Source organism: Pleurodeles waltl, chromosome 4_2 (genome assembly GCF_031143425.1).
Source record: "Pleurodeles waltl isolate 20211129_DDA chromosome 4_2, aPleWal1.hap1.20221129, whole genome shotgun sequence".
Lineage (NCBI taxonomy): Eukaryota > Metazoa > Chordata > Amphibia > Caudata > Salamandridae > Pleurodeles > Pleurodeles waltl.
In genome coordinates this window covers 945,111,049-945,133,231 of record NC_090443.1, presented here as the reverse complement: position 1 = coordinate 945,133,231, position 22,183 = coordinate 945,111,049, and the positions used below count along the sequence as shown (strand labels likewise).

The 22,183-nt window shown below is 41.9% G+C and overlaps 1 protein-coding gene across 2 annotated transcripts in view; it reads left to right on the top strand.

Moving 5' to 3' along the window:
* Nucleotides 1–21,589, top strand: part of LOC138293508 (vitamin D3 hydroxylase-associated protein-like) — a 341,751-nt gene extending 320,162 nt beyond the window's left edge. For both annotated transcript variants that reach the window (XM_069232750.1, XM_069232749.1), the window contains exon 15: nucleotides 19,380–21,589. In XM_069232750.1, the coding sequence (XP_069088851.1) occupies nucleotides 19,380–19,505 (126 nt within the window). In that variant the 3' untranslated portion in view covers nucleotides 19,506–21,589. The remainder of the gene's footprint in view (nucleotides 1–19,379) is intronic.
* Nucleotides 21,590–22,183: the final 594 nt, after the last annotated feature.

Genomic DNA, 22,183 nt, shown 5'->3' with positions numbered 1-22,183 from the left:
ACCTTGCTTCACCCTCAAACAGACTGGAGAAAGTCACCATGCTGAGCCCCCAGTATTAATGGTGCAATTATCATGCTTCACCCCATAATTATGTGGAGAGTCACTATGCTTCTCACCCAGTTCTACTGGGGTGTCACTAATTCACCACAATATTTTTGCACCCATATTTCATCCTAAATATTGTAGAAAGTGAGCAGCATGGCATCTGTGTCACAAATATGGCTTTGCACTATATATATTAATATAGGTTGAAAAAGTAAGTGGTGTTGACTATCAAAAACAACATATTGCTGTTTATGAATTGGGACAAAACCATAAAGATGTAGCTGGAGGTGCATCCCTCATGAGATTAACATTATTCTTGTTCACGATTGATTGCTTGCCCTTCAAATATCCCAAACATTCTTGTAGTTTCTGTTAGTGATGGCTGATCCTACTCAGAACTGCTCTTCATTGACACCTTATGCCAGGAGGCCCCATTATTTGCCCCTTCCTGTCTCCTCCTCTTCAGTGTGATACCTTTAATATCACCCCCATCCTGCTGCAAAACCCTTGTTTCAAAGCAGGATATAACTGTCCCTACCACTGCACTTTGTTTTCTTTTGCCCAAACTGGCTCCTCCAAATCGCCCCTCTTTCCCTCCGTATGCAGTTTCTTGCCTTTAATCATTGTCCTAGTTAGTGGTACTTCTTAAAACCCAGAGTCTCTAAAATATATGACTCAGTAGTTTGCAGTGATCAATGATCTTTTGATTGGGCCAATATGTGAATCAATGGTGGGCAGAATCTGTATGCCTGATTTGTGAACCAAGTACTCAGATTTGTTATGGAACCTTTTGCCAATAGGTAACCATTGCAGGATGAAGAAGGCATGTTTGATGTGGCCCAAGCAACAGCTGATGTCAATTCCCAAATGTAATCTTCACATACTAACATTTTAAGAATTCTGCTCAGAGGTCTAAACTTATATAATTTTAAGAAATATAAGATGTAATTCTTGGCCAAATTATGTTAAATTATGTTTGTGGGTCTTGTGGTTAAGCATCTTATCTAGCCTGATCTAGAGGAACTTGATCGAGTCAATTAGGATGAGTTTGGATTTGAGGGTGGTAAATAATCTAATAAAGATTGGGCAGGTTGATTATAGTAGGATCAATGTGAGCAGACACAGTTTTCTGTGTTAGTTTCGGATGGTGTTTTTCTGTATGTTGAGTTTCAGATGGTCTTGTCATCTAGAGGTGTGTTTACCCTTGGCCAAAAGGGCTTTGTGATATCAGCTGCAGACAGGACTCTGATATAATTAAATGTCCTCAACCTGTTGGTAATATGAAGTGTCTAGTTAACAAAATAGGTCATAGAAAGGTTCATGATACAGAACAAGCATTGTTTGTGCAAGTTCTGAGCCTTGCGATAGACTGGGCAAACGCTGGAGAGGAGGAGAGAGAAAGGCTTCACTTGTACCTCGAATAGGGTCAGGATCAGCAAATGACAATGCCTCCAGTACCCAGGTACTGATTGAAAATATAAATCAGAACTGATTGAAGATGTCTGAGTACAGTCAGTGAGCACCTCACCTGGCGCCACATTTTCGAAGTGAATGAAAGCAATGGGGCTTTCAGTGCATATTTTGTCTGGGTCCGTTTTTGGCGCCAGCGGAGTTCCCAAAAGCCCAAATATTCTCACTTCTTATCGGTGTACATATAGTCTTCCTCGTGTTCTTCCTCAGAGACTGCAGACACACATTATCCCCTATCACCAACGCTTAAACCTCAGATGAGAAAATGGAATACTGTGTAACAGTAAATATCGTAACAGTCAGAGCTAAGGAAAAGTGGCAATGAAATGAGGTAAAGTGTGTGTGTGTGTGTGTACACACAATATGAGGCCTGATCCGCTTTGTACCAAATTCGGGAATCAGCATTAGTACTTTTCAGTTACATTTTATTTTCATGTGGATACAGTTTCCATCAAATATTTGATGTGGAACTTGTGGGCTGAATATCATCACCCTTCCTCAGTGATGTCACTATCACGTGTTTTTCATATACGCAGCTTTGTTCCCACACTCAACCCTCGCATTTCGGGATGGTATTTCCATATTGGCCAAACACCAATTAAGTGCTCAGCCTTCGCACTATATATTTGTGGAAAATTAAGGGTGACCATGTCATAAATCTGCTAATGCATTTTCTTCAATAGAGTACTTAAAATTCCAATGTTCTTTGTGTGCTTTCTCCCTGTGATAGTGCATAACAGGTTCTGGCATACAAAACACCTTCTTTGGTTTAACAAAAAAAAGGGTTTGCGGAAATAAAAAGCTATCGTATGGTTGAGATTCTGCTGTACCTCTCTGCGTGGCCAAAATTTCTGTTTTTAGTGATGAGCATCTCAAAGCTCTTGGCAAATAGTTTTTCAGAGTTATTTCAGTTAACATAAAGGTTCACCAAACGAGCAGCATTGAAAACTGATTGAAAACCACCTCTGTGCGATAGAGAACGTCAGTGAGGCACCTTTCAAATTACCCACATTTACATATTTTTTATCAGTTAGCTTTCTTATACTTACATAACTCGATTTACAAAGACATTTTTACCCATCAACTTAACTTTATAGCTGAAGAAGATTCGGTGTACTGCTGCCAGGCATTCCCAAAAGGATACTTAGTAGGTGTAGCATGACTTTACTACTGAGTAACTGTACACGAGTGCGTGCTAAGGTAGCAAACCCATGCAAGTGTTGGGGAGTGGAATTATCTACCTCTGAGGCAGAACGTCCATGGTTGTGGCCACGAATGACCCATGGTTCCTAGATGGACACATTGATAGCTTTATTTCCTCCTCCCACGTCCACCTCAAGCTGTTAAAGGAACACAGATGCCTGCTTGGTGAGGCTGATAGATCCACGACGTCTAGGCCAGGGGCATCTTAATGGTTTTGGGGGCCTTGGGCCAAACAGATTTTGGGGGCCCTGTTCACAACAGTTTAGAATGTATGATCCAATTTCATTTCTTTCATGCCCTCTTTGGCGAGGTCACTGACAGTTGATAGAGCGGTCCGTACTAATAATTTACCTGTATTTTGGACGCTCTTTAGGCCGATGAATCTTTTGGCTAAGTGGAACTCTCCGTACTCTATATCGATCAATTGCATCAAATCAATAATCAATAACGAACATAAGCAATACCTTGATCAACATAACACTTAACAATTAATCCAGAATACATTTCGGCGAACCCTGACCTTTCAGTCAGGAATAACCACACCAGTTTATTCAAAGTTAATGAATTTATTTCCCTATATTAATAAAGCTAGCACAATATAAATGTGTCTCAACACCAAATGATAAACATAAATGAACATTAATAACTGTCCATAGCGGCGAAACAAGTGCAATCTATGCAGCATTTGAATAACAAGGCATTCGATAATAGCAATGCAAATCACTAATACTATGATCTGTAACGAGCTAATTGCATACATTTAGTCAGCATAACAAGGTCTCAGATTGCATCGTGCAACAGAAGGAATCCTCCTCTAACCTCAAATTAGCATCGGCATGTGGGACTTCATGCAAAAACAATTTAGCAACATTAATTTAGAAAAAACTCCTAGCTAGGGATCTTGTCAAAAATCAGCAGTTGGTTACCTAAAAGAAACACAATGCAATTGTACAATTTCCTTTCATATTTACCAATTACGATCAGCATACAAGGAAGTCTTCGTCTCACAGGTACCGTTTCTCGATCAGCATGGGTACCGTTTCGATCAGCATGGGACGGGGCAAAGGGGCAGGGGTGGACGGGGCAATTGCCTCACGGCGGCAAAATAAAACTACTACTTCATGCAAAGGGATCAAAGTTAAAGTCTCTAGGGCAAGAATCATTTAAAGTCTTTTTCTCTCGATTAGAGAAAGCATCAAAGTCTCATTCAAAATGGCGTCGCAGCAAGGTGGGCCATAATAGCTACGAAGTCTGCAAAATGGCGGGTATCGAGCTGGTAATGGCTACTTTCTTCTCGTGCACCTGGGTTTTATTGACAACAGTTCAAATCCAGTAGGGTCTTCCATTGGAGGGTTCATAGGTTAGCTTCAAATTGTCCAATCAAAAACGACAGTTCTCAAGCTTTTACTTAAGCATACATTATCCTTGGAGATGGGTACGCAAGTTGCAACATTTTATACCAATTAGCTCACTTTCAGAGCCTCCATTGTCCGCACCTGCAGATCGACCTTGGAGTAAAGAGAAAAATGCCAAGCTGGCACGAAACTTTAAGATAAGCATCTGAACGATCTCAGTGGAAAAGTACAGCTTCAAGCAAAAATACACGTTTATTAGCACATTGGAAAAATACGAGCATCTAAACCGTGAGACCAGGCAACTAGGCCGAAGCCTCCACTAAAGTAATGCTAAGCTAAAGCATTTCAAGCAAGCAAATCATAGCACACGTTTACGATTATGTCGGATTAGTGCAATTCTAATACATCACGTTATATAAAGCACGCTTATAAATGTTGGCAAACTACTCTAAGGGCACATTTTGTCCCCGTACAATCTTTATTAGTTCGGTTAGAGTCACACATGATTATTTCAACACTACGTTTATGCGCTAATAAATGAAAACCTTCATTTTCTGCTTCATCAATCCCTCCTCTGATGACTACTTGTCATCACACCAAACCATGCCCACAAATTTTATTCCATTAAAATTCTGTCAGTTCTCTTTTCCTTTTAGTTCCCCTAGTTTTCGCTTTGTATTCTTCCGCCATTCTTTTCATTATTTTCTCTTCCTTCCTTCTTTTAATTCTTTCCATAATCATTATTATTCCCCTTTTTATTCCCCAAATTCCAAATATGCAAATCAGTACAATTAATATTCCCTGTATTATTTTTAGTAATATTCCATTCCAAATTCCCCCAATCCAATTTCCCACTGAAGCAAGTCCTTTTCCAACCTTCTCCCACACTCCTGGTTCTTTCAATTCCTTCAAATCTGCACTCTCTTTTGTTAGATTAGCAAGCATAGTTTTAATCTTCACACTATTGTCTGGAATATAGGTACAACAGTGTCGTGCACCAAGCATTTTGCAAACGCCGCCATCCTTTGCTAAAAGAATGTCTAAAGCAAGCCTATTTTGAAGAGTCATAGCTCTTTCCGCTGCAAGTTCAGCATCTATCAGGATTATAGCACCTGAAAACTTTGTCAACATGTTATCCACTATAGTAGACAACTTTCTTATTTTGATGGAATTCAGCACAACTCCCAATGAAGGAATCATGGCTCCAAATATATCTCCTACCACAGCAGCTGCGGTCTCTCTTTTCTGGATACGATGGGATCCAGATGTCTTTTGAATCATCGATAGGTCATCCAGTTGATAAACCTTTGGGAACACTATACCCAAATAACATCTCCCCCACCATCCTTTCGGAAGACGATAATAGGCATTATACCCACAAATGTAATATACACCTGGAATGACAGGGTCAAGTCCGTTCATCATGAATGTCCATTTGGCCTTAAAGATAAACGTATGTTTACACTCACTCGCTCCTACAAAAATGTTGTCATAATAAGATTCACCTCTATATATACAAAATTTCCCTACATGCCAAGCATCTAAAGCTATTCTCCCTTGTGTTTTTATTGCATCAAAATCATAATTATCTACTGAAGCCCTCTTATGTAGCTCTTTTTCTAATTTCGCATTCATTTGTGCCCTTCTATCATCTGTACGATCTAAAAAGCTTATTTCTACTGCAGAGAGCGAGCAGGTAAGGTTTTCCCTATGAGCGTGAGCCGTTTCAAAAGGTAGCATTGGCTCGAAAAATTCCCTCATTATTTTAGCATCCCAATCTTTAGCAATCTGGCTTAGCTGCGCTATTATAGGAACATATGCAAAGGTAACATCATAATTCGAGTAAAAATACTGTATGTTAGTTTGACCATAAAACCTAGACATTACTATACTACATGTAATCCCGTATGTAAGAGGCATGTGGTGATAAGTCACCCCTTCCTTTACTGATGTCGGTATCTGTGTACACACATAACAATCTTTCGCATCCATGGTCTCAACATATTCTGTTAGCAAGCGATAGAAAACGTTATACGAAAGCTCCTTCTTATCATGCAAGTGTCTCTCATCTAATTCTAGTCTTTTCAATGCGGTTAGTTCAGTGACAGTAACAGGAGCAAAAGTAGAAGCATCGATTTTCTCATTCTCACCCTTTCCATGCATTGCAAGCACTATTGCCATTATTATTAGTACACATGCAATTATCAAGCCTATACACACATATTTACAATATTTCTTTCTACTGTTTTGCGTCATGATCTGTATAGAATCAGAGAGCTAGAAGCACCTATAAATGAAACTATTTAGCAATTCAGTTACAAAGCTGAACGAGCGCAATGTTCACACAGTTTTCTTCAGGAGGCCAGTCACTTATCGGTTAGCAGCATTTGTCTCAATTCGGCAATAACTCAGTCTTTATCAGTTCTGCAAGTGTCTCATCCGGTTTAGCAATGTCTCAGCTGGTTGTTTGTTTCACGTTATATTGTAGCAAGCGATGTCACTTATCACCCTTTCAATCAACACTGTCCATAAAACTTTTCTTTTCTATTGGTATCTCTTCTTCTTCGTTCTCGAGGCTTAGAGATACAAATTCGTCAGTCCAATCGTCATTGGCTACATATGCCCACTCTGGACCGGAATATCTCCTATTCGGTATCCTTTTCCTTTTCAATTTTGCTTCTCTTTTCGATTCTGCCTCGCTGGTACTTTCCTCTTTTGTCAAGTCTTTTTCTTCACTCGAAGTTGGTACCACGACAGACACTTCCTTTCTTTTCTCTTTCACTTTTGGCCTTCCTCCGTCGTTCAAACTTTCTTCAGTCCTTTGTTTTACTGGTGATATACTTAGTCTCCTCTTTGCACCATGTCCATTTGTTGGACCTGCGACCTTTTCTGTAGAAGTTTGAACTGTTTCGTTCTGTTCTGCCTTGTCCCCTCCTTCTGGGGAATCAATCACGTTCTCTTTTTCTTTTTCTGTATCGTCTGCTTCTGGGAAAGCCCTCCTCTGATCAGGCTCTCCTGCTTTTTCACCTTTTTCGAGCCCTTCGTCACCTTTACTTTCGTCAGGCTCTGTATCACTTTCAGCTGCTTCAGGTTCCTTGTCACCCTCAGCTGCTTCAGGCTCTTTACTACCCTCAGCTGCTTCAGGTTCTTTGTCACCTTCAGCTTCTTCGTCGCTGTCTGAACTTTCTCCTTGGTCTTCCCCAAGTGAGTTTGTCTCTTCGTCCTCCAATAATATCTCTCTCTCTCCTGCTTCTGCCTGTTCGCTTTCAGTTCGGTTTTGTTCTGTCTCAGCACTCAGCACTGTTTTATCAGGCACTGGCAGTTTCAGCACTTCAACTTCCTCATCTGTGGGACACAACACTTTCTTTGTGTGACTGGCGTGAATCCAGTTGGGAACCCCCGCACACTTCACAGCTGTAGTTGTCGTCAGGATCACTTGGAAAGGGCCTTTCCAACGGGGTTCCAGACACGACTTCCTCACGTGCTTCTTTACCACCACCCAGTCACCTGCTTTCAGTGCGTGTCCTGGACCTTGGATCGGTGGTAAGGTGGTTGCTTCCACCTGGTGAGAGAAAGAGCGAACCACGTCAGGCATACCCTTGCAGTAGTCTAACACCATATCATCTGTAATATTCAAAAGCGCGTTTGCGGGAACTGCAGGAAGTCTCATAGCCCTGCCCATGAGAATTTCGTGCGGAGACAATCCAGTCTTTCTATCAGGGGTGTTTCTCATTGACATTAGCGCCAAGGGCAATGCGTCAGGCCATTTCAAATTTGTTGATGCACATATTTTCGCCATTCTTGATTTCAGTGTACCATTCATCTGCTCCACCAATCCTGATGCTTCAGGGCGATAGCTACAATGCAGTTTTTGCTCAATGTTCAGCGCTTCGCAAAGTAACTTTATCACCTCGTTATTGAAGTGACTTCCCCTATCTGATTCTAAAGAGATCGGGAATCCGAAACGTGGTATCAACTCTCTCAACAATAGCTTTGCAACTGTAAGGCTGTCATTTCTACGTGTGGGGTATGCCTCAATCCAGTGACTAAAAATGCACACAATCACCAACACATACTTCAGACCTCCATGCACAGGCATCTCAATGAAATCTATCTGCATTCGACTAAATGGGCCACTGGCTCTGCCAATGTGGCTCGCGTTCACAACCGTTCCCTTCCCTGGGTTCATCTGCTGGCAAGTGACACATCGATGGCAAACTGCTTCTGCAGCTTGACGAAATCTGGGGTTAAACCAATCAGTTTTGAACAATCTTATCATGGCATCTCTCCCTAGGTGAGCTTGCCCATGATAGAACCGCGCAAGCTGTGATAAGAGACTGTTTGGCAAAACAAATTTTCCCTCATTTGAAACCCATAACTCATCTGGTCTCTTTATACATTGTGATTTAATCCAGGAATCCCTCTCATCCTCCCTGACGTTATTCTGCAATGCTTTTAGTTCATCTATTGTATCTACGACCTTTAAGGCAAATGCTTCAGCTGGTTCGAGTTCTGGCTCACTTATCGAATTCCATTCATCCCTGAGTAATATACAGTTCAAGGCACAAAATCTTGCGACTTGATCCGCATATGCATTTCCCAGAGAAACATAGTCCTGTCCTTTCGTATGAGCACTACACTTTACCACTGCAACTTCAGCTGGCATTTGAATGGCGTGTAACAATTCCCTTATTCTCTCCCCGTTTTTCACTGGGGATCCTGAAGAAGTCAGGAAACCTCTCTGTGACCATAGTTGTCCAAAGTCGTGCACAATTCCAAACCCGTACTGACTATCAGTGTAAATGGTGACTTTCATCAATGCAGACAGTTGACATGCTCTAGTAAGGGCTACAAGTTCTGCTACTTGTGCAGAATAGACTCCTTGGAGCCAGGCCGCTTCCAAGACACCTGTTACAGTACATACAGCATATCCTGCTTTTAAAATTCCCATCCCATCTCTTAGACATGAACAATCAACAAAAACAATTTGATCATTTTCATCAAGCTTAGTGTCCTTAATGTCAGGTCGAGGTTTTGTGCAAAATTCAGTCACCTGAAGGCAGTCATGCTCGACGTCTTCAGCGTTCTCAACTTCAGCATTTTCACCAGGAAGCAAGGTTGCTGGATTCAACGTAGTGCACCTTTTCAGCTGCACATTCGGTGAGCCCAGAATTATCGTTTCATACCTTGTGAGTCTTGCTCCGGTCATGTGTTGCGTTCGGGAGCGGGACAAAAGTATCTCAACTGAGTGAGGGACCATGACTGTTACTGGGTGTCCCATCACTATTCCTTCACTCTGAGTGAGGCTGATACCAACTGCTGCTACGGCGCGCAAACACCCTGGGAGTGCTGCTGCGACCGGATCCAAAGTAGCTGAAAAATACGCTACTGGTCTGTTTACGCCACCATGGGCTTGAGTCAAGACAGACAAAGAACATGCATCACGTTCATGACAAAACAATGTGAAAGGCTTTGTGTAATCGGGCATACCTAAAGCTGGAGCCCTGCACATGCACTCTTTCAATTCAACAAAAGCATCCATCTCATCTCCTTTCAGTTCAATTTGATCCAAGGCATCCTTCTGGGTCAGTTTCAGTAAAGGCTTTGCTAGAGTTGAGAAGTTGGGAATCCACTGGCGACAATAGCCCACCATTCCCAAAAACTTCCTCACCTCCCTCCTTGTCTTTGGTGGACTCATTTGAAGTACACTTGTTATTCTTTCCTTCATTATTCTCCGTGACCCTTTCTCTATCTGGTGACCCAAGTATTTCACTTTCTTCTGACAAAACTGCAATTTTGAAGGAGACACCTTGTGTCCATTCCTTCCCAAATGGTTCAACAGAGCAATGGTATCGGCTGTGCAGCCACTTTCTGTCTTTGATGCAACCAGTAAGTCATCAATGTACTGTACTAGGGTTGACTCAAATGGCAATTCTAATGCTTCCAAATCTTTCTTTAGAATCTGATTGAAGATTGACGGTGACTCAGAAAACCCTTGAGGAATTCGACACCAACTGTATACTCTGTCTAGGAATTTGAAACAAAAGAGGAATTGGCTGTCCTCATGAAGAGGCACAGAAAAGAATGCTTGTGACAAGTCGATGACTGAGAACCATTCGGCATCGCAAGGGACTTGAAACATTATCACAGCTGGATTTGGTACGACAGGGCAACACTTGACTATGATGTCATTTATTTTCCTCAAGTCCTGCACAAGTCGGACCTTTCCACTTGGCTTTATTAGTCCCATTATTGGTGAATTACATGGACTGCTTAACACTTCTTTCAGTACCCCCTGTTTTACAAATTCGTCAATGAGTTGGGCAACTTTCATGAGGGTGTCTTGTGCCATGTGGTATTGTGGGGTCTGGGGAAAGGTTGCATTGGGTTTTACGGTCACTTTCACTGGTTCAACTCCTTTCATCAATCCCACCTCTTTCCCTGTCATATCCCACACTTCCTTTCCGACTGTTTCCCGTAATTCGGCTGGAATATCTTCTTCAGTTATCATCGGGAAAAGACAAATCAGAGGATATTCTTCATCGACAGTTTCCATCTCATCCCCCTCTACACTGTCCTCTTCTTCCCCATCACTGCTCGTCTGGATTGTTATTCCTTCGTTCGAACACATGATCGAACAACCCAATTGGCACAATAGGTCTCCCCCTAACAGTGCTATCGGGCTTGAGTCACATACCACAAACTGATGCACCCCTTGATAGTTACCGATGCTGACTGGTACCGGATCTGTTATTGGGTTCGTCAGGTGCCTGTTTGCTACTCCCACCACTTGAACTGTCCTCCCTGAGAGTGGCAAATTTGGTACTTCACTGCTCTTAACAGTCGAACGTGTGGCTCCTGTGTCAACCAAGAATGAAACACGATGACCCATTACTCTTCCCTCTACGTACGGACCCTTTTGATCAACTTCCAAGGATGCTGCAAGCACACAATCTCCTTCTTCTTCTGAACTTTCACTCTCCCATACATTGTTTATTCCACTCTCACTGTGTAGTGGGAACTGTTGTACGGCGCTATTTGTACTCATTACCTGACCCGAGACCTGTGGAGGAACCATCACTTGCTGCTGACTCATTGGTGCCAAAGGTATTTGCATTTGCTGATTAGGTACCATGGGTAACTGCTGTTGCATTGGCTGCATTTGCGTCATCTGCATACGAGGCATCTGCTGCGGCTGCATAGGTTGTAATCCCTGCAACTGATTTACGGTCTGAAAATTTTGGTTTGGACCTCTCATTTCCGGTCCCCTCATTGTCTGAAATGCATTGACATCATTGTTTTGCTGACCAACACCTGCACCTGCACCTGCACCTTCCTGCACCACCATCGGGCACTCGCGTTTCCAATGACCGACAATTCCGCACACGTGACACGGCATCACCTTCTTCATTGCCTGCACACCAGTCACAACAGTGTTCAAATCCGGACCATTATTCACAAAACCTCCTCTGCCTCTGCCTCTGGCCTGTGGCTGAAACATCATATTTCCCTGCAACTGCGGCTGCGGTTGCGGTACCTGCTGTTGGAACCCTTGCATCCCTTGCAAACCTTGCAGACCTGTCTGAGCTGCTTTAAGTTGCATCATCATCACCTTCTCTTTCAGCCTTTTCTGTTTCACTTCAATTTCGTCGCTACAGTATTTCGCATAATTCAACACCTCATCGATCGGTTTCGACTGCCAACAAATCAAATGCGACTTTATCATCTGGCTTATCTCTGGTCTCAGCCCTTCCACAAATCTGAACACAAAATGAAGCATGTCCTTCGCCTCTATTGTCTCTGTGCCACTGTAGTTCTTAAACGCCTTCAACAACCTCTCATAGTAACTATGAATCGACTCTTTAGCCTCTTGGGCCGTTCGATCGATCTTCTGCCAATCCACATTTTTCGCGGCAACTTTCGTCTTCAAATGCTCAATCACCTTGTAGTACAAGCTCATCACCATAGGTGATGGTGCACCCGTATCCCTGTCTCTTTCTGGTTCACTTGTCGGCCAACCTACAGCTCTTTTGCAATCCTCCCACAAATCTGCTGGAACCACAATCTCAAAGAGAGTGTTCAGGTCTTCCCAAAGACATTTTGCAAGCTTCACAAACCTGTCAGTCTGTTGATACCATTCAATCGGCTTCTCTCTCAGTTTGGGAAAATCATCCGTAAATGACTGAATGTCGCTTCTGTGCCATGGTACATGTATTAATTTTCCCCCTGCTGTCTCCCTCATTGGTAACATGGTTACTGCCTCGGTACTCTGTGGTCTTTTCTCGTTGAGCTCTGTAGCACTGTCCCTCCTCTTTTCCTTCCTCTTTACCCATCTGCTTTCCCACTTGTCTAAGCACCTCTACACTTGTGCACTCTGCAGCAGTTCTCTAAGGTGCGCCTTCATGCCTGCTGACCTCATGTGTTCAAAATCTGTGGTCCCGAAATCCAACCTATAGCTCCTGCTCAAGTGTTTCGTCTTGTCTATATCAACCCCGTTTTTGTCAGCTACTTCTTGCAAGCTTTTGTGTACCTTGTTCACTTCTTTTGTTATCCTGGGACATAGATACCTCAGCTCTTCTTCCGAGTAGGACTCTAACCTATTCACACCCATAGTCCCTTCCACCAATTCTTGTGCTTCCATGTTCAACCTGACCCTATTCAGATAATCTTCTCCCTTCCCACTGGCTGAACTTTGTGTGGAATTTAGACTGTTGAACCACTGTGTCAGCTGTTGCGCATTCAACCCCATCCGTGTAGCGTTCACATCGACTGCCATTGATGGTTGCGGCAACTTTTCAGTATTCGATGACAGCGGTATCATCAGTGGGGGACTCGACCTCACCAGTGTCGACTGAGCACATATGGGACTAAACTCCATCAAGGTCCCAGATCCAGTTGGCTGAGCCGCTATCGGAGTTATCCCTGGAGTGTTTTCTATGCACCTCCTTTCCGTCCCATTCTGCAGCATTGATCCCTGACCGCTCATACCTAAATTAGGCTGACTGTACAGAGGTACCGGTGGACCTACAGTAATGGGTAGCGATATCGCATCTGGGTTTTGTCCATTTCCCATGTTCTGAGGCATGTTCATTCCCACACTACGGGTCATCATTGCCGGCATGCCCATCTGACTCCCCGTCATCTGAGCATGTGCATTTCCCCCCTGCATCTGCTTTTGAGGCATCAGAAACTGAGTTGATTCAACTTGTGCCAATGTCGGGTTGTGACCATTCTGTACTCCCCTTACGGTTGGATCTAGAATCATTCCTGCACCGTTGTCACTGCTGTAGTACCCTGGGATCTGCGGCTGATAATTTTCTACTTGTTTCAACATGGGCACATCTGGATATATTCTCCTAACCTGCGGTATCTGCGGGGTGAACAGTAGACTCTGGTCCTTAGATCCCGATGAAGCTCCTGAACTCTGAGTTTCACCGTTCTGTACCGATGCCGGAGGGGCAGAACTGGTACTTGGACCTTGTCCACTCTCTGCATAAGGTGGTGGACGGTCGTTCAGCAATTGCATGATTAACTCCTCATCCTCTAACTCCTCTTCTCAACTTTTCCTCGTCCTCTCTATCCTTGGAACACCTCCTGTTTGTCTTACAGGTAGCTTTCTTACCTGTCTCCTCTTCTTCCCTAGTAATTGCGGGAAACAATTTTATCCCCTGCAGTACATCTGACCTCCACACCTTCTGTGCATTATCCCACCTAGCGTCCGCTAGTGTCTTTTCTACCTTCCTTATCCTGGTCTCGAACTTATTTTGCTGTTGCTGTCTAGCCATCAGTTCCCAAATCGCTAGAGCCTCAAACTGTGCTGGCCTTGGAGGTACCTTCATGTCGTACATCGTGAATCTCAAATTCTCTAGTATCCTTATATTGAATGTCCCATGGATCGGGAATGCTACGCTCCCATGCTTCTCTGTCAGCTTGTGCCATTGCTTTAGCCAAAGGCACGGAGCTACCCCTTTTTCCTCCATTACAATGTAAGCTGGTGTGCCTTCGGGCGGCGTCTCCTCTCCTACGCTCGCTTTAATGTAAGACTCCCCCTTCATCGCACTCCTTAATGCTTTAAAAAAATTCATTTTCTCGTCTTTTATTTCACAAAATTTGTAATCAATAGGTGACTTTAATTCCCGGAATACTCTTCGCTTGCCTTTCCCCTTCCAAACAAGCCCCACGGACTGCGTCCAATCCGTCCGCGACCCTTCTCTCCAACCAACCTATCCCAGCGCGGCTCCTAGTGACGTCGCACTCACACACACTGCGGCTGACAAAGCCTCGCGGCTAGTCCTCCTTCACTCAGCTCCTCTCGTAACAACTTCTTGCATGTATCGCGAGCTACCAAAAAATAAAACAGATCTGTCGGTTTACTACAGGAAGGGTAACACAATCGCTTCAGGACCTTAGGGATTTTTCACTAGCCTCGGCAGTTATTCCATCTTTCTCGGTCCCCACTTTCGCAAGCAAATCTGACCCGCAGACCTACTCTCAACTTGTCAATGATCTATTCTAGTGCACTTAGAATCTTGTCAAAGCCCGAAGTCGAAGTTCCTTTCACTCCCTCGACACACGTACCGACTCGTTGACCACGCCCGATCAACCTACTAAACCGCCCAGACCACAACATGGATCAACATACTCCGGAGTCTCTTGACCTCGCAGGGCCCGTCTCAACAACAACAACCACGTGGACCTTTTTATGCACAAAGCGCCACAAGCACATGAAGTTCGACGACTTCCCTACTCTCACACTCGGAGTCGCACCTCCGCTATTTCTATGAAGTTCGACGACTTCTCTACTTCTACACTCGGAGTCGCACCTCCGCTATCCTCTAAAAAGAAAAAAATTCCTCGCAACCTTTTCACCCAACCTGCGGCAATAAGCTGTGCAAGCGCAAAACCCTAACTTCACTCATACCATCACTAGTACCGCCAACGCTGATCTCACACCTCCATTCTCTCCATTCGCAAGCTCCGAGATCCCGGGAAAGTCGCGGTGGACCTAGCCCATCATCATTCTGTCAATCTATTTTACCCCAGAAAAATCTAATTCAACTTCTCGAATAGGGTCTGAAAGGGCGTAACCGTTAATTCAACACCATGTACTTTAAGAGTACGGGGTCCCAAAAGGCGAAACCGTCCTCTGCTACCATCTACTGATAGAGCGGTCCGTACTAATAATTTACCTGTATTTTGGACGCTCTTTAGGCCGATGAATCTTTTGGCTAAGTGGAACTCTCCGTACTCTATATCGATCAATTGCATCAAATCAATAATCAATAACGAACATAAGCAATACCTTGATCAACATAACACTTAACAATTAATCCAGAATACATTTCGGCGAACCCTGACCTTTCAGTCAGGAATAACCACACCAGTTTATTCAAAGTTAATGAATTTATTTCCCTATATTAATAAAGCTAGCACAATATAAATGTGTCTCAACACCAAATGATAAACATAAATGAACATTAATAACTGTCCATAGCGGCGAAACAAGTGCAATCTATGCAGCATTTGAATAACAAGGCATTCGATAATAGCAATGCAAATCACTAATACTATGATCTGTAACGAGCTAATTGCATACATTTAGTCAGCATAACAAGGTCTCAGATTGCATCGTGCAACAGAAGGAATCCTCATCTAACCTCAAATTAGCATCGGCATGTGGGACTTCATGCAAAAACAATCTAGCAACATTAATTTAGAAAAAACTCCTAGCTAGGGATCTTGTCAAAAATCAGCAGTTGGTTACCTAAAAGAAACACAATGCAATTGTACAATTTCCTTTCATATTTACCAATTACGACCAGCATACAAGGAAGTCTTCGTCTCACAGGTACCGTTTCTCGATCAGCATGGGTACCGTTTCGATCAGCATGGGACGGGGCAAAGGGGCAGGGGTGGACGGGGCAATTGCCTCACGGCAGCAAAATAAAACTACTACTTCATGCAAAGGGATCAAAGTTAAAGTCTCTAGGGCAAGAATCATTTAAAGACTCTTTCTCTCGATTAGAGAAAGCATCAAAGTCTCATTCAAAATGGCGTTGCAGCAAGGTGGGCCATAATAGCTACGAAGTCTGCAAAATGGCGGGTATCGAGCTGGTAATGGCTACTTCCTTCTCGTGCACCTGGGTTTTATAGACAACAGTTCAAATCCAGTAGGGTCTTCCATTGGAGGGTTCATAGGTTAGCTTCAAATTGTCCAATCAAAAACGACAGTTCTCAAGCTTTTACTTAAGCATACATTATCCTTGGAGATGGGTACGCAAGTTGCAACATTTTATACCAATTAGCTCACTTTCAGAGCCTCCATTGTCCGCACCTGCAGATCGACCTTGGAGTAAAGAGAAAAATGCCAAGCTGGCACGAAACTTTAAGATAAGCATGTGAACGATCTCAGTGGAAAAGTACAGCTTCAAGCAAAAATACACGTTTATTAGCACATTGGAAAAATACGAGCATCTAAACCGTGAGACCAGGCAACTAGGCCGAAGCCTCCACTAAAGTAATGCTAAGCTAAAGCATTTCAAGCAAGCAAATCATAGCACACGTTTACGATTATGTCGGATTAGTGCAATTCTAATACATCACGTTATATAAAGCACGCTTATAAATGTTGGCAAACTACTCTAAGGGCACATTTTGTCCCCGTACAATCTTTATTAGTTCGGTTAGAGTCACACATGATTATTTCAACACTACGTTTATGCGCTAATAAATGAAAACCTTCATTTTCTGCTTCATCACAGTGCACAGACACTCTTGCCCAAATTCTAAATGCGTTTACATACAATACTCCGGGATAGTGTTTTCAATATTGTAACACAGCGCCTACTCACAAATATTACTGAAAATAATGTCTGTGACACCTTCCCATTTCTCATAAGTGAGGTCCTGTTTTGAGCTAAAAGAAACATTTTATTGGATGGTACACGTAACATAAAGACAACATTTCGCTGCTAAATGTTTGTAATAGACTGTCACACATTAAAAATAAATGAAAGGAAAACCGTATTTAAAGCAATATTTTTAGTAATTATCTAAGGTCATTAGGGCACGCATCCTGAAAGGCTGGACTCCTGGGCCAGAGCCTACTTTGCCCATGCCTTAACACTTCTCTGGTGTAGGTCAGTTCTAAAATCTATACTATTTCTTGCTGACAGGTACCTCATAGGTCAACATTTAGAAATTTTAGGCTATATAGAATTATGTTGTGACAACCGTGTTCAGGTTACCTAAAAATGATTACATTGTGCCAGGTGACACAAAGTGCTTTGGTTACTAGTGGAATCGAGACATTTGTTTTAAATTTCGATCTCAATTCAGGAAACGATTGATGGAAGTGCTCTTCCTATATTATCCCTCCGTTTTTTTTTTTTTTTAGTAATCCTGGTAGAATTGTTATATATTCTGTTAAAGACGTCTTCTGTCCCCGAAAACCGCTAGAAACTAAGCTGCAATGAAGGCCTTCCAAAACATAGCTTAAGCAGCTTGAAATTCACTCCCAGAGAGCCTAGGACGAATGGATAAAATCCTGGCTTTTCAGATGGCTTGCACCTTGTTGACCTAAAAGCTCTCATCTTTTAGTCCTTTATTGCCGTTTTTGTTTGTCATTAGTACTATATAAAATGTATGATCAATGATTATTGAATGACTCATCAATATAAGATCAGGACACCTTACCAAAGATGATCATGTGGATACACATTTCTGTGTAGCATGAGCAATGTTTAATAAAGTATTTTGCCCTCTTCTCAGAGCGTTAATAGTGTTTAGAATCCTACAAAGAAGGCAACGTCTATTGTAGCTGCCTGCCCCCACAGCGGTGGGCATGATCTGTAAACAACGGTTTATTGTGGTGTTAATGTCTGGCAATTAACAACTGTTAACACCACGCAGCGTGAGGGCAATACGGCTATTAACACCTGTCATCCCACTCTTACCAAATACATGCACAGAAACCACTGTCTCTGCCCCTCTGCCCGTGGTGGTAGACCTAGAAGGCATTGTAAACATAGATCAGGTGGAGAAATCACAGTATTCATTGGAGGATGCTAGATATTTGCACTAGGAAAAGAATGTTATCCTTTTGCTAACTTTTCTAGTAAATTTATTATGTGACTTCGCACACTATTAAAGATTTGCATCTGCAGTTTCCTCCTTAAATTTCACTTTCTTTCTGAAATTAAGTCTGCAACTGTGAGATTTTACTCTGTTTTAGCTTCCAAAGAACTAGAGGGTTTTAATTTGATTTAACCGTGTCAGTATTCCCTGGCTTTGCAAATTATCACTTTTAGGGTCGTGTGTGAAAACATAAACTTAAAAACACTCGTAATCGACCTAATGTAGGCAAGTCCCTAATAAATTCACCTGTTTTACGTTTTGATTTTGAAATCTAGCCAACTTCTCGTCCCTTGTACTGCAGGGCTGAGTCCTGATTCCAGTTGCCAGTGTGTTTAGGTTAATGTTGCAGTTCACTTAAATAGTGATGCATTTACTTAACCAGACTATTCTTTTGGGTCGATTTCATTGCATGCATTTCTGGATGAGCCAAAGTCACTGAATGGCTCTGGTAAAAAATGCCCAAAACTACCGGAAAAGAGAATGAGAGCAGCAAACCCATCTATTGCAGTACCACTGACCAGCTCTGACAGAAATCAGGATCCAATTTTGTACACTTAGATCAGGTCTAGAAAAATCTCAAAAGAGTTAGATATTAGATAATTCATATTGTGCAATTGTTGAAAGCGTCAATTTTCTTTTACACTGGACAACTAAAATTAAGAACGTCATTAATGTAAGCAAAAAACTCTCCACCCAGCTTCTTAAAGAAGGAATGAATAGACAACTAGTGGGGACAGAAAAAGCCCAATTTCAAGATAGTTGCGGGTGATTTGCACAAACCAGTACACAAACCCATTCAACAATAGAAATGGAAGATATTTCCACAGCACTACTAAAATATAGATGGCATCACATCTGCTCGTGCCTCTTCCTCCCCCATTAACTAGGAATTATATCTGTTTGATGCGGTCATCTCTCCAAACTCTACTGGGTGGCTATTGTCACATCGACAGACTTTATTTTTCTAGCCTTACTCCAGGTATTGCAAAAATGCTCATGTAGGTGTGTTTGTAAGCACACCTTTGTATCTGTTTTTTCCTCTATTTGTTCTTTGTGTTTCTGTGCGTGTGAGGTGAATGCGAATGGATGGGTGCTGCAGGTAATGTTTCTATGCCCTTTTCTGTGACATTTTGTTTTTTGTTTTTATGACATTTTGTTTCTTCTCATTAGGGTATGGAAAACGGCGTGGGGCTCCCAGTGGTGGTTCAGTGTGTTGCTCTTCCTTGGCAGGAAGAACTCTGCCTACGGTTCATGAAGGAAGTAGAGACTGTCACTCGGCGCCATGACCGGAAATGAAGATTGGGATCTATGCATGGGAATAGACCCCGACCGTCTGGCTCTGCCTTTGGAAAACTCTTGTTTTACAGCCTGCTCGCCCTAAATATCCATAAGGTTCTGTTGGTCTGTGATTTAAGCAGATAATGTCTTTACGTATTATTAAGGGGTATGTCATACTATAGACTTGTTTCGCTATTTAACAAGCCTGACATATTTGCTTGTATAATCTTGTAATATACGCTCCTAAGATCATAGAACACCACCAGAGTGCCCCAATGTTATTGGTTAATGCTCCCAGGCGTGTTTATAATCATGCTTGCTTTTGATCATGTGTCAAAAGCGTTTGGCTGAATTTGTTTAAAGATCATTTTAGGTCAGTAAACAACATAGATTGCCTTTAATTGCATTTTTGTGTGAAGACAAGGCCTAGAAATATATACAAATTGCTGCTTGTCGAGCAATATGAATATGTGATGCTGATCAGCTGGATTCAATTTTCCTGAATCAAATGTTTTAACCACCTAGTTTGGTGGTTTTAAACTAATAGGTAAGGTAGCCACCCAAGTCATTTGAGTTTAATTGTCTCAACTCTTCTTAACTAGGAGGGTTGGCTGGCCTCTTCCGGATGGTGGTAGACTGATCGGCGTCATGGGCCATGTACAGGTGCAAGCACACTTTCAGGGCATATTGTGCAACAAGTTATTTGAAATGTATTTGTCCATATGATTCAGAAGGATCTTCTCAGTGAAAACTCAACTTAGCCGGATATTAATTTTTTTCCAGATTCAGTTGTGGCTTTTGTAGTTTTGAATGTAGTATTTTATATGTCGTGAAAAAATAACAAGGCACCCTCTACTGGTTAAAGCAAGAAATCTAAAACGAGCTAGCACATTTATACCCCAAAACCGGGTTTGAGATGTAACAGGAATCTAAGGAAATCCATAGAAAATGAATAATAACAGTTCACAGCAACTAGTACCAAACTACCCAACAACAAATGGCTATTGTACTTCAAAAAAAAAAATAGCATTGATATTGGGTGTGGACATGTGAGGTATAAAGAGCATGGAGGTTCCTGAAAGCCTGATGGGATTACTTTGAAGTGAAAAAAAATCAAGAGAGGTAAGCGTTTTCTAGACGCTAATTGTTTTGTTGTCATAATACATTTTATTTTTACCGATAATTACATCTAATTACATAGAATAATTTTTTGTTTCTCTGCCGTCAATCGCAGAACAGAGATTTTGGTCAGCAGTACTGCGTTTTTATGTGTAGGTGGTCCGTGTTGTATTGGCTCTTGGTTTGCTTACCCTCTGTGGATGCCTCCCCACACTAGAAACCATGCATCAAACATATTTGATGTAACGTTTGTCACGTTTTCTCTTTCCTGATTGGTTCATTGTCCTGTGGCCTATATGTTGTTTAAACTACATGAATCAGATTACCAGTCTCACCATACTAAATAAAAAAAAAAGATATGATACAGTATTGCACACCTGAAGTGGCTATTGGGTAGCAGCGATAACATATCTTCTGACATCGTCTTCAAAAGGTTTTGATACCTGTCCATACACCTTGATTTTTAATTCTGTTCAAATTATGTCTGTGGTGCATAGAGCTTCTATTCTGTGCACTACATACCACTCTGTTTATGGTTTGTGGAACAGCCTGAAACAATGCAGGTCTCTTGTGTACTGTCAGGTCCTGTTACATAGTGTACCCCTGAATAGTTCTTTGAATCTGTCCTTATCACTAAGTGCTACATAAAAGGCTGAATATATCCTTGTTATCTGTGTTATGTTCCAATTAGTTTAAGTTGAAATAGAAAACACTTGTCCTTTGGGAATACAAGTGGTAATTTAGGAGTTGCAATATGTTTGTATCCCTAAAATTTGCAACACGCTTAACAGAAGCCACCGCTAAACATATTCTGCTTGCCTAGAGTTGTATGGTTAACGCAGTGTGGAATAGCAATATTAAGCCAATCATCAATTGAGATATCTTCATTTTTTTTCCTTTTATGGCTTCTATAATTTTGGATTGCATGATTATGTAAACATTCTTCTGTAAGGGCGAAAATAAACTTGCTTATGATTAACGTGGATCGTTTTGTGTTAATTTCTTTTCAGATAGCCAAGAACATTTTGGATCAGTACTACTGATTGTAGAATGCATTTTCATGTTTAATTTATTCATGCTTTTATTAACCCATCAACGAACTGGACTGATGTAGTGCTGATGACTAAGAGTTGAAAATTAGCAATTAATTGAACTAGAGGATTCCTTAGGTTTTGCACTACCAAGTGAAATCTGTTCATCTCCTTCATTCTCTTATCATGCCAAATAATGCAAAATCTGTACATGCTCAACTCTGAAATGAAAGTCTTTAGGAATAGAATGCATTTTATCTATTCAGAAGTAGTGCATGTTGGCTTAAAGATCAAAGAACACAGTGTGTGAATGTTGGCCTACATTAAAACCCTAACTTTTCATTGTCTGCTGACAAAGGTCGCTTAGTAGATATTATATACTGGTAGTGTATGGATACATCTAGGTGCTTTCTAGCATTCCATTAAAAGTTGTATAATAAAGTGCATTCCATCACATTTTTATTAGGAATAAACCCCATCCCTTTCTTTTCATCACCATAACCACTGCTTTGGAAAACCAAGCATACTGACACTTTACCATTTTTC